Source organism: Piliocolobus tephrosceles, chromosome 1 (assembly GCF_002776525.5).
Source record: "Piliocolobus tephrosceles isolate RC106 chromosome 1, ASM277652v3, whole genome shotgun sequence".
Classification (NCBI taxonomy): Eukaryota; Metazoa; Chordata; class Mammalia; order Primates; family Cercopithecidae; genus Piliocolobus; species Piliocolobus tephrosceles.
The window spans coordinates 29,670,956-29,685,012 of NC_045434.1; the positions used below are offsets into that span (position 1 = coordinate 29,670,956).

General features: G+C 36.6%; 1 protein-coding gene across 1 annotated transcript; it reads right to left on the reverse strand.

The window, feature by feature from the left end:
- Nucleotides 1-1,544: 1,544 nt before the first annotated feature.
- On the reverse strand, nt 1,545-12,517 carry TNFSF18 (TNF superfamily member 18). The gene is made up of 3 exons (XM_023207031.1): nt 12,295-12,517; nt 5,522-5,552; nt 1,545-3,310 (listed from the first exon to the last, which is right to left on the reverse strand). The coding sequence occupies exons 1-3, from the start codon at nt 12,514-12,516 to the stop codon at nt 2,964-2,966; spliced, it is 600 nt and encodes a 199-aa protein (XP_023062799.1). The 5' UTR covers nt 12,517; the 3' UTR covers nt 1,545-2,963.
- Nucleotides 12,518-14,057: the final 1,540 nt, after the last annotated feature.

Sequence of the window (14,057 nt, forward strand, 5' to 3'; positions counted from 1 at the left end):
CAACTAGTCTGACCCCACCCAGAAAATCTGTCTGGAAAAAAAAGGCCAACTCCTTGGTAGTGGAAACAGGAGAATCTTGCTACATTGAGGTGGGTTCATACTCTCTTATAGGGGGCAAGGCATGTGTACAAATTTCCTGTGCATAGATGGGAGACTCATGGAAGAGTCATAATCAATGGAGTGACTGTCACAGAATTACAAGTAAACCCTAGAATAGGCATGCATCCTTTTGGATCAAAGAGTAAATGTGTGCCAAAGCATCATTTGTAGCTTCTACCTGATGTAAATCTTTAAACTGTTAACTTATCGGTCAATCAGATTTTTGCTTCTCCTTCTCTCTAATAAAAATATGTCCTCCCAAATGAAATTGCCTAATTGGGATGGAACACAAAGGCAGGAACTTCATTTTCAAGATACACTTCATCTAAGGAGTTTGTTGACTAGATTACATCGCTTTTCAATTAGCTGCCGTCTTCACGAGCAGAGACTTAATCCACAGTCATATAGCATGCTCTTATTTGATGGGGCAAAACGGAAGGTAAAAACAGTGTGAGAAGGGTTGACAATGACTTTGATGGTGAATGTGGGCAGGGTGGAGAAAAGGAGATAGGTGAAAGTCAGAAAGTGAAACTGTCTGACTAACTCATCAGAAATGGGAACAGCTACGATGAAAAGCCAGTTGCATCCAGCTCTCACTTCTGCTTAATACTTGCCAAACAGTGTTTCATATGGGCAAAGATTTCTGTGATGTACCTTTGTGTTCCCTGGATTACTAACTCTAGTCTGATGACCCACAGATAAATCAGCTGCAATCCAGTTATCAGCATGTTTTATTATAGATTTAAAATGCAAACTACTATGTGGAGAAACAGGAAAACAGTATACATTGAAAACAAAGGCTAAAATTATGACATCAGGAAAATTTAAAGGTCACCTTTCACCTTTTGGTAGTCATCCCTGTAGCTGCAGCTGCAGTGACCTCTGCTTGCCCTGAGAAATCACCAGTATGTCAAACTTTTACAATTTCATTTTCTACCTTAGTCTGCCATGATTGTCCCAGGAATGAAGCGGGGGCAGAGAGGAGTCATTAAGGAGAGTTTCACAGTGGTGTGCTGGTGAACTAGCTGTCCAACAGGAAAATGTGTAGTGTTTGCCAGTTTACATGGTACAAATACTCCCACCATAGCCAATTTCAAGAATACCTATAATTAATAACCAGAGTGCAACATTCCTGAAAAGTTAATAATATGCACTTATAAGCTAGCACCAGCCCACTCCAGCACATATTGCCAATTGCTTATAACACAACAAAGATCAGGAACACCAAGATTTTATATGTGTATATATATGTATATGACACACTTTAATTTCCTGAGAAGATATGCAAATGCAACAGAAACAAGCTCTCCAAGTCTTTGGCCCTGTAGCTACTCAGCAGATGTTTTTTAAAAAAGACTTACTAAGAAACAACTTGGCCTCAGGCTTAGCATGCTCCTGAGCAATTTTTGTTACACAAAATACAAAAAAAAAAAATTCTTTTAAATAGCTTTACATGTAATATTATTTAACATAATTCAGCTTTTCACAAATACCCATAAATATTTTAAATTTGTTTACAATGTAATATTATATACCTTTCAACAAGAACCTGCAAGTAGCTAATTTAAGAGCCCAAAAATTTTGAATTAGTGCTATTTATTATTTTTAGAAGTTAGCACATTTGACTAAGATTACTAAGATGGGCTCTGCAAAGTGAAGAGGGGAATTTGGTTGGTATAAGGCCTGAGCAGCATCCTGGGTTTCCCTGATCCAGGCAGGGAAAAAAAAAAAAAAAGTTTGCTGGTAAAAGAAAGATCTGTTGTCGCTTCACTCTGCTCACCTTGGGCTAAAGGGGAATACGCTTCTTGAAAAGTGACTTTGCTAAATTTTAGAGTCTTATAACACAATAGCAGAAGTAACAATTCTAAAGCTGAAACAGGGCAATGCAGTGGACAACCCATTGCCTCTTGTAGTCACTTGTCCTATGATTTGAGGCAAGTTGGCTATGCTATGCTACCACATTCTCATCACTAAAATTTTCCCCCAAATGCCTGCCCGATTAACTTCATAGAATTGCTACCTGTCATACGAAAGCACTTTGCAAACTGTGGAAAGCTAGCTAAAAATACCAAATCATTACATGACATAATCCAGTAATGGTAATATCATTCTGGGGTTAAACCTAATGATTACTAATGGTTACTGTTTCTTTACAATTAGCAATGTTTAAACACACACACCAACAGTAAGTTCTCACAGAACTCTATGTGAGGGTTCGGAATGACTCCTTTGATAAGGCTTTTTAAAGCACCCTGCATCCTGAGGAAGATAAAACAAAGAGAAATTTCCAGATATAGCGTACATTCCATTTTATGCCACTTGTACCTCTATTCCAATAGTTCTCAGAGTGTTCTTTATCTTCTAACACCACCATATCTAAAGTAGGGTATGGTAGGCATATCTGTGGCCATCCTATCAGTCTACTTTTTATTGGGAGGGTCTCAAAAGATGGGAGTATGAGAAGAATGAATTAGAGCAGCCCAAGAATATGAGAACAAAGTCAGGCTACTGCCCCAGATCCTTTTTGCATACCAGGTAAAACTTCCAAGGGAATAGAACTCCATTTTTCCACTCACGAATTCAAGATTTAGACAGAGATTCTTTGAAAAGCACATGTCCTCTGTCATCTATATTCATTTTATCGTGGATTAATGAAGTATCTCTGCAGATCCAACCAAAAGTCTTTGGCTCTTCCTCTGAGTCTCGTTCAGATAAGCATGACAGATGAAAATTCACATACAGAGGAGTTCTGTTTGCATTGATTTTTGTAGACAGACAAACTCTAGAAATTGAAAATCTTCTCCCTCCAATCCACCCACTGGCACCTCTGCATGTGCTGAAGGGAATGAGATCAAATCAAGTCTCTAGGAGATGAACTGGGGATTTGCTAGTAAAATGATACCCCAGTAGGTATTATTTTTTAGAACCTGATACTCAGAGTTGAATATCAAGTCTATGGTATCCCCAACATGCAATTCATAAGTCCCTCCTACATTCTGGATTTTAGATTTGTTTGTTAGAGTTTGTATCATGTCTTTGTTTTTATACAGCCGTACTTCAAAAGGAGCTACATCATTGTAGTTTGCATTGGGAGCCACTTGGCCATAAATTAAATATAAGCCATTCTGAAGTATCTCCAGCTTCCAGTCAGACACCTTATTCACGCAAGGAGGTTCAGAAGATGCCATTTGCCATTTTGAGGGTAATGGTCCTATAAGAAATATACGAGGGAAAAAAAAGATGAAAGCATAGTTATTTCATTATTTCATCCTTTTCCAGATTGTAGATTTACCACGTACATGTTGTTTCTTTACCTGATCTACACTAGTTCTCTTCAAGCTGAATTTTTCTAATTTAAGTACCTATCTACTCCTTGCTTTAGAGAAATTGAAAAACCAAAGAGTGTTTCTTGCTTGGAGCATTCTAAGGAAAAGAATTTGGAATAGAAAAATGAGTTAGGTGACTCAGCATCTCTTGTCGATTAATATTTGTGGGAAATAGAAAGGAGAAGAAAAGACTAATGGAGAAAGAAATCACAAGCCAAAATTTTGAAAACCAGGGTTGGCAGTCCATGCCTTTCCATGCATTTTCTGTGTAAATACCACTGGCTGTTTATCACTTTGTCAGTGAGGCTTTCCTTAATTAAGGTATATTAAAAAGTGTTCTCCTATCACTCTCTCCTTTTACCTGGCTTGAGTTTTCTTCATAAAGTGTGTCAGTATCTAGGATGTTATAAATTAAATTGTTCATTTATTTTCCATCTTATATCACCTTGAATGTAAAATTTTTTAGGACAAATATATCTCTATTTTGTTCATTCCCGTATTTTCAGCCCCTAAAAAAAATCCCTGGTACCTGGTAGATGTTCCATAAATATTTATTAATTGAATGATACTTTCATGTTCCTGAATTAGGTGCTTTGTGTCTAAATTATGACTCTTCTCCTCAGTTTGTAAGTATATATAATTTAAGACCTACTTAGGATTCACTAAATAAAACCCCCAAAAATAGCTAATGGTAAATTTATGAGTTTATAAATAGAAATAACTTGACTATTTAAATATAAGGATCCCTAGCACAATACTGTCCCAAAGGGTAAAGAAAAGGTAAAGACCTAATCATTCATTTTCATTAGCACATATGAAATGTAAATGTTTGTTTACTTGGTTTTGCACATCAGTGTGATCTCACAGCCCCAGGAGGTGCTTTTACTACCCAGAATGCTTATCTGTTCTGCAGTTCTCCATAATGTTTGTCCTTTGTCCCATAATTAAAAAAGAAAACTTGATGAGAAAACACCCTGGAAGAGGTAACATTTTTACTTCAATTCTCATTCATATGAATGACTAATGTAAAACGCTGAAGGTAGATTCTGGGGGAGAATGAAAGAGAGATCACTAGAACAAAAGGCAAAGTCACCCTGTATCGCCAATGAGCTCAGAGCCCAGTAAATTTCTTCTTCCTTGACATGTAATAGGCAATAGGCAGGTCACCAGAAAGAAGTGTCATTGACTTTCCTATTTAATTCTGTGAAAGGGGGTCACTTAAAGACCACCTTAGCATCACTTGAGTTTCTCAACTTTTACCACATCAAGGCAGAATTTCATACATGCCATGCATTCCATTCCACTTACTGGCAAAACAAAAACAAAACACAAAGAAAGAGACAAGCAAAAGGAAATTGTCTAATTCCCACAAGCCAAGGAAACCTACTGGTTTAAACTATATAGGAACACAGGGGTTGCAGACTTAACTCTAGAAATGGTCTGTTCTCAACTGAAAATGTATGTTTGGCCTGAAACCTATAAACAATTTTTTAAAATGTATTTATCTGAAATTTTGCGTGCATTCTAAGAGTCTAAGTCTCATTGTAACTGCAAACTGTGGTGTGTTTGCTAAGCAAATATCAGGTGACTACAAGGGAAAATGACTCAGAAGCTAAGCTTAGAAGAGACAGGAGTAGAGGAAATGGCCACTCTTCCAACTCTCATTGCTCTTCTATACATTTAGAAACAACAATGGCACTCTCTCGTATACTCCACTGGACATTAGCAATGTGTGAAACGTGAGAAAGACTTTAAGGAAAGGTTGTAGAAATATGAAACTTGTTGTGTTTATTAAAACACAGAATTAAAAGTAGATTCCTGGATCTCAGATTCATAGGCCGGTAAGAGAGATGTTCATTCTGGCTAGAGATGCAGCCTTCAATATAAGCTTTATCAGGGCATGGGCTTCTTTTGCCTGGTTTACCTCCGAAAGCCTCAGCTCTTGGGAAACTGCCTAGTACATGATAAGTAATTATATGTAGTAGCTGAAAAATGAAGGGAAGAAAATACAGGTTTTCTTTAGATCACTGACACCTGCCTTCTTGCATCTAAAACTAAGAAAAGTAAAAGAGAGACATGCAAGATAGGTTACTCACCAAACTTAGCCATACAGGGCTCTTTAGCAGTCTGTTGGGGAAAGAAAAGATGAATTGATTAGGATGATGACAGTGTCATTAACTTTTTTGATTGATTTATTTAGAGCTTTGGATTCCTGAAGCAAACTACTGTTCTATAACTATAAAAAAACCCTCCCTTCAACATGTCTCAGCCCTCTCAGCCTCCCTTTAAAGTTGAGTGGCTCCATCCTTTACCTTTTATTACCTAGCTTCCCCTTTGGGTGTTTTAGACAAAGGTCAAGATCTAATTCCATTACATAATCTATACCTACAGAACAACTGTTTGATATTGGACCCCCCCGCCCCTTGGATTCTAAAAGTTTTTCAACAAAATAGCAGTTTCCACACCCCAGTGACTGAACAAGGTTATCTATTGGCACGGGAAAGGAAAATAATGAAGCTTCTGTTTATGTTTATTTTTATTTAAAATAGTAAATTAAGCCCTAGAAATATTTATAATTCAGATTGATGAAGCCACCCATGTATAATATTCAGATAACTACATGTCATATACAGTATCTGAGATACCCTGAAAAACAGTTCCAAGTTTCAGGCTATTGCAATGTATGGCAGTTCACGTGCTACAAGATGCCATCAGTGTGTGGTTAATTTTACAAATACAGGTAGTTAAATGCTAAATGCTCGAAAATACTTTGTATAAATTAAGGCATAACCACAAACATTTTTTGTATCAACCAAAAGTTTATTGGTTTCCTAATGGCAAAGTGCTTAAAAGACTTTTTGAACTTAAAGATGTTGCATATTTTCCTTTTGTAGGATTTCTCTGGCTGCTATACTAGGAACAAATTAAACAGAGGCAAGGACAAATGTAGTGAGACTAGCTAAGAGATTATTACAGTCATTCATCTAGGCAAGAGAGCATGGTGCCTCTGACCAAGGTGCTAGCTGTGGAGATGGTGATACTTGGCTGGAAAATAAAGCCAACAGAAGTTCCCAACATGGATATTGGGTAGGGAATGAGAAGAGACAAAGATGACTCCAGTTATTTTAGGCCTGCATAATTGGAAAGATAATTATTCACTAATATGGATAAGATGTAAGAGGAATAAATGGGGATGGGAAAAATCATGAGTTTGGTTTTGGACATGTTAAGTTTGTGATGCTTATTATAAATCCAGGTAAGTGCGTCAAGCAGGCAGTTGGATACAGGAGGCTGAAACTTAAGGAGCTCTGGTGATATACATTTAGGAGCCTTAAGTTCCTAAGTGATGCTTTAAGGAGTGAGATTGTGTGAGACCATCAAGTTAGTGGGTGTGGATGGAGAGGAATACTGGGGCGTTGTGATGTTTAGAAGTCAGAGAATGAGAAAGAACAAGCAAGAGACAATAGAAAGGAAAAGTTGAGTCTGAAAGGAAACTAGGAGAGTCTGATGTTTGGAAGCCAAGAAAAGAAAGTATTTCATGGAGGATGAGTGATCAGCTAGTGTCAAATGCTGTCAATAGAGGTAAGAAGACTACAGTGAATTGACTGATAGATTGAGTAACATGGTAGACACTGGAGTTCTTGACAAAATTAGTTTCTGTCATATGTGAAGAGGGCAGAAACTTAGAATAAATTTAAGGGTAAATGGGAAAAGAGAAGCTGGAGAAATTTTGCTGTAGGGACAGTAGAAAAAAATGAGTGGAGTTTGGATGATGATGAGAGATCAAAGAGGTTTTTGTTGTTGTTGTTGTTGTTATGTTTTAATATGAGAGAAATGACAACATGTTTTTCTATTGCCATTTGATGGAAATGTTTCTGTAAAATGGATGAGGCATAATATGTAAGAGCAAGGAGAGAAATGTTGGAGCAATGTCCCTGAGTAGGTAAGATAGGATAAGATTTAGTTCATAGATGGCTTGGATAGGTGTATGGACAATTTATCCACACTGACAAGAGAGAACAGCAGTATACCTGGACACAAATGCCAATGAGTTGTCGATACTGGAACTTCTTTCCTCCCTACTTCTATTTTCTCTTGAAATATGGAGGCAACGTTATCAGTGGAGAGTGAGAATGGGGAAGAGTTATTAGATGTTTGAAGAGAAGCTAAAGATGTGAAATCGTCCAGTAGAGGAGAGTGAATGGATGGGAAACGTGGGTTGTTTCCAGAGCAACACTGAAATCCACTTGAAGGCAGTGGCTGTGAATTTAAAGACCTTTCAACAAGTTTTATATTTTTCTTCAGATACATTCAACAGTGAAAGACACAGAGCAGTTGGATTTAATCAGCATTGGAGGTTTTCCATAGTCAAGCTTTTGTCATTAGAATACAATGGAGATAGACAGAAGCAAGTGAGTGAGTTTATGAGACGGAGGTGTTAAAACTATAGATCTTGGAAGTTAGTTGTGTAAGGAAAGAAAGAGAGGCATCCATCATTGAATAATGGATTAAAAATTAAGTGGTATGACATGTTAAGAATATCCAAAGATGTGTTCTTCCATTTTAATCTATATTTGTTTGTCGGGTAATTTTTCAGTCATGACAGTCAAAATCATGAAACAAGGTAAATTAACATATCAAACTTCAAATTGCTGTATCACAAGTGTTAAGATAAGATTAAAAAATAAAATAAATGCATTTATCAAATCATTAAAATATTATTTTACTTATTTTAGAAATGTTTATATTATATATTAATGCATTATAGAAAATATAACATTTTGGTGAAAGCAAAATGGTTTTGCATTGTGAGAGCTACGTTAAACATATTAGGCTCACCCTTATAAATATATATTTTGTGTATCTCTTTAGTGTACACATTATTAGTACTTGTATATGGTACAATAATTAGCATACAGATGTTGGGAATTATACTGAAAATACGTTATTGAGAGAGAGGTGCAATCAAAAAGTCTGAAAGTCACTATCCTAGGAAATAAATTTTTTGATTCCCTACACTTGTTTCTTTTGTTGTTGTTTCTTGTTATTTTTTTGAGACAAGGTCTCATTCTACTGCCCAGGCTGGAGTGCAGTGATGTGATCTCAGCTCACTACAGCCTCATCCTCCTGGACTCAACCAATTCTCCCATGTCAGCCCCCTGAGTAGCTGGGACTACAGGTGCATGCCACCATGCCCAGCTATTTTTTTTGTATTTTTTTTGTAGAGACAGGGTTTTGCCATATTGCCCAGGCTGGTCTCAAACTCTTGGGCTCAAGTAATCTACCCGCCTCAGCCTCCCAAAGTGCTGGGATTATAGGCATGAGCCACTGTGCCTGACCTCTTGCAATTATTTCACCCTCATTTTGGTGTTTCCTGGAAGAGATGTTGAAATTCGATTTAGTTCAACACATGATAGGGACATGACAAAGACTCCCTGAACCCCAATTTCCTCATCTGTCAAATGGGAGAAATAATAGCACCTAGCTTGTTGAAGTTGTTGGGGTTAAATGAGGTCGTTTTAAAGAAGGGCTTTGCCAAGATATCCTGCCTGGACCTGTTCAATAAATATTAGTTGTTTGGATGATGATGGTGATTGTAATGAAGAATTGAACTACAATTTAAGCACACATATTCCCAACATTATACAGCATTGTAAGCACGAGAAACAAATGTGATTTTTGGTCCTTGCCTCTCAAGAAGTTTATAATCTTTCTAGAAAGACATGATTACACACCCAAAGCAATTTGGTAACAATCTAAATGTGAATGAGTGCCAAAATACATGTCACAGATGGTATCTGTGGCAAAATACATGCCACAGATGTATGAGATGTGTTCAGAGAAAACTAATGCCGTAGACAACCTAAGACCAAACTAATTTCCAGAGTCAGAAATTCTGGATAATATACTGCAGGCTGCTTATTGTCTATTTACTGCTACGGAGACCATCACTGTGATACTCTCTAATTATTGCCACCACTAAAAATCCATCTAATTGCAAAATTATCAATTTGGCTGTGAGATATTGTCTTTGATTGAGAGAGTGATATAGGTAGGCAAAGAATATCCATATTGTTAAACGATCTTGCTAAATTTTTGCCCATTATTATCTCATTAATAGTAATGGGGCAAATATTAATCACTACCATCTACTGGGAGCCTACTATATGTCAGATACTTTACTGTCTCATTAATCCTTACCACAACTCTATACAAACTAGCTTGCTCATTTTGCAGATGAGGAAATGAGGATGACAGGCATTAAGTAACTAGCCTAAGGTCATGCAGCCAATGAAAGGCAAGAATGAGATCCACACCCAGACAGGTCAAAACTCTCACCCTTACCACTCTGTGGGGGAAGTTTCTATTTATAATTCTACTGATGTTTGGAAGTAGTAAATACCCACTTTTAAAGATATATGTGGCTTAGTTATTTTTTCTAGAAAGATCAGTTGCTTTTGTAACCTCATCTTGATTTAAGGTTAGATTTACATAGTTGGGCTCAAAATGGCCAAAACAATCATTCTCTCTCCAAATCAACCCTAATCAAATCCTCAGTGAAAATAAAATCTGCTCTGCTTTTAAGTACAACTTCCCCTTCTGAAAGTATCCGTCATTTTATTGAAGCGGGAGACTCTGCTGAACACTTGACTTCTTAGTGATAACTCCTGTGAGGTTATTTTTACTGAGGGATTGACCAAACTCCTTGGACTCATAGCTATCCTTTTAATTAAATATTCTCTCAAAGAAGAGAGAAAAAAAGAAAAAAATTGGCCCAAGGAGCCAAGCTTCCCATCTAACACTTTTTAAAGTGTTACACTTTTTTTTAAGTGTACACTTTTTAAAGTAGTGTCTAGACAATCTGGAAAGTGGGACTTTGTATATAAAAACTAGAGTGGAGACCAAAATAAAACTTCAAGGTTCATGGGTATTGTGAGAATGTGGAAGTGGCCACATCATAATGACTCACTATCTGCCAGCCCTTCAGACCTCTCTTCCAGAGACATTTATTTGTGGTCAATAGGGAAAGGGAAGTACAGGTAAGTGAAAAGTGAAATGTAGAAGCTAATATCATGCATGGTGGGCCAGGCCACTGGCTTTTCCCATAGAAACAAATCCTGCAAGTTTCCTGTCAGAACAATATTCTAAAAACATTTTATACTTCCCTAAATTTGGAAGAAACTCTGGGTTATCTTTAGAGGCAGAACCTTTCACTGAGAAACTGGATCTAGGAGAGAAAAATCAGAATCAGAGCTCAAACACCTGGGACTAATCCAGTTTGATTCTGAACAGAGGTGTCCTAGATGATCTGGCATTATTAGACTTTCTCTTTCCCTTTGCAAGAACTCCTGGGTGCCTTTGGGAAAGGCATCTGTGCATTCATTCCCGAGTCATATGCAGGAACTGATGATGCTTATATTCAGTGTTCTTCAGGTTTATCGGGCTAATTAATCTTATAATTTTTAGAAGAAAGAAGCACTTCCAAATTTAAGTTATTGCTATTCTCACCCTTCCTCTTCTTCAGAAATCTAGACACTAAGAATTTCTGACAATTATTTCTTTCAGCTTCACTGACCCAGAAAGTTCACACTTCTGCTTGATACATTTCTTGAGAGAGCAGGATTGTAATTAGAAATGCCTCTGTTGCACATAAGCCTTGCATACAGTTATGGAATACAAATTAATGGGCTACTGTGGAAAAACTGGCCAAAGCTATACCTACGCGAAATTAATATCCATAGGGGACTGCTTCCTCCTGCATCTTTTCTCAATTACTTTTACTTATCTTAAGTGGTAGAACTATATCTTTGAAATCTTCGCTGATCAGTTCCCTCAAGAAAAATGTTGCTGCAGTTACATTTCAACCCTTTCTCAAGATGGACATATACCACTTTATTCTACCCAAAACTTCGAGTTTTACAATTTAACCAGAAATAGGCTAAATCCTGAAATAAATAAAGCATTTCTTATTTTCTTTTTGGTCAGTGCTATTTGGTCAACTGTGAGGAAAGTTTTTTTAGTAAAAAACCAAACTTATCTCCATTCCCAGTGTACCATCCCATTCTCTAGGCCCACAACTTGGCCTGCATCTCAATGGGAAATTCCTGACAAGCATCAGGGGCTTCCCAAATAGATATGGGCTTTCTCCTTCCTCCGTGAAGTCTCCCCTGATCAATTCAACCTAAAGTCATTGTTCCCTGCTTTTGAATGGCTTAGGCATTTATTCTTCATACTATCCCTAAATAAATTCTTAATCACTGCATTTTATAGCTAGAAGAAACATCATAATAAATCCATTCCCCTACCACCAGTTTTTTTTTAGATAAAGAATCTGCAAACTAGAGAGATTAAATGTCTTTATCAAATTTATACAGCTGGTTATTAGGAGACCCAGAACCAGAATCCAGATATTCTTACGCCTAGCTCAGGGCCATTTCCCTCCTCAAAGACACACAAACCACCTGTCATTTACTTAATCCTGTCTTTCACTATTTTTTTAAGTCTTTTCCATAAATAAGACTATAGCTTGCATCCCATTCCTTGATATTCATTCATATTTTTACCTTTTTTATTCTACCAAGAGCTATAGAAGAGGGAGAGAAAAATACTCCACAGGCCCCTGTCAATTGGCTTAACTCTAACTGAGTTCTGCATCTAACATTTAGCATTTTCTGATACCTTTTATCTCAAAACTTTTAGCTAAACTTCAAAAGCCATGTCATGACAATATTAGAATTGTATTTACATTATGTATACGCATCTCTTCCTTCCAACTATTGCTAACAATATTGAGTGACAATGATAATAACTAGAAAAACAAATAGAGGATTATAGCAAATAGCAATCTTAGGTACAATTGCCTTCTTACCTCTAGTTGGAGAAAAATAAAGGTTAGCCAACTGAAGGAGCAAAGAAAAAGGAATATAGCTATTGAGCAAAAGAGCCACAGCTTCCAGGATGATCTCTGAGCTCCTTGACTTCTTGAATGACTTAAAGGCATATTTTCCAAGTGGCTCAAACACATTTTTGGAGAAATAAGAGCTGTGGAAAACAAAAATTCACAAGTGATGGGTGAAGGATGCAATGTCATGTTTTGTAGCAATATGGTAATTAGTAGTGGGTGTGGAAGGTGGAGTTTTCCTTCTGTCACTGTGTTAGAAAATGATACTCATAACTTAAGTGCTGACTTTCATTTGGCACAGGGTCAAATACAACAAAAGGAACGGAAGGCTGAAAGTCAACACAAACTCAGAACATAGAAAAAAAAGCACAAGGGAAGTTCAGAGGGAAAAAATTTCTCTCCTAAATCAAAAGGCAGTACAGTGCATGTGTAGAGGAGCCTTGGGAGAATAAAGTGGTGTACTCCCATCTAAGAAAGTATTCCATATTATTTCTAGATAAGAAAATTACTTTTTATAAGAAGAAATAAAGTTTGAGATTAAGACCCCATTGTACTCCAGATATCATGTACATGAGCGGCAGTGTTAGGAAGTTGGAGAGGCTAGGATCTCTAGTTTGGAAAAAACAGAGTTTCAATCAAGTCAGCATCTTGTATACCTTAAATATATACAATTTTTATTTGTCAATTATACCTCAATAATCTGGAAAAATAAAATCTATACTCATAAAAATGTTTCATCCATTTCTAGTGTATGGAATGCATTCATTCTGAGATATTCTCTAGAAAATATTAAGTGTGTTACAATAATTTAATAAAAAATTGTCAATACAACAAGCTCAATTTTATTTTTCATCATTTTTAAACTCTGATAATCTAGTTCTGGCATAAAAAGTTATTTTACAGAAGGATATTTTCCTGCATCCTGCCCTTAGCCTGAGCTTATACTCTATTCCAAAAACAAACAAACAACAAACAACCTTGGGTTTTCTTCCTGGGCCCAAAAATATGGAATTACTACAAAATTGAGGAAGTGTCCTGGTTCTATGGACCTCAGTCACACAGGCTTTTAAATCAGACAGACCTCAAGAGCAGAGGCTGACACTGCCCAGTTCCTACCTGCTCTGTGGCTCTAGGCATGTTACTTGAGTTCTCTGAGCTTCAGTTTCCTTAACTGTAAATTGGAGAATATTTTCGCTTTATAATGCTTTTGTGGAGAATGAAATGAAGGTGAAAAGTTTATGCGTTCCATAAATGTTAGATTATCTCTTCTCTACCCTCTTTAGAGATGTAGTGAAGCTTAATTCAATTATTAAATCCTAGAAAAGAATGAGCATTCTTTATCTTTCCCACAAGATATAATTCACCTAAAGTTTACTTAAACAAATGGAAGTAGAATGAAAGTATTTTGGAAAACCTATTTTTTAATCTAAGAGAGAACGGACGATTTATAAATTGGAAAAAAATCCAGAGATTTAACATCCTCATTTACAAAAAGAAGGAAACTAAGGACAATAGAGTGTGAGTAGTGTCTCAAATCACTACTGACTAGTTAAAGATGGAGTGAAAACTCAAGCCCACAGATACTGCTTTGTATTCCAACCATTTTGTCTTAGTACTGTACTATTTGCAATATTATTAGCAATATTTCTCTCTGAACTATCAAAATTTTAATTTGGGCCCTATTTTACCTTGATCAATAAACTACTTCTTAAGAGACTAGTCACACAAAA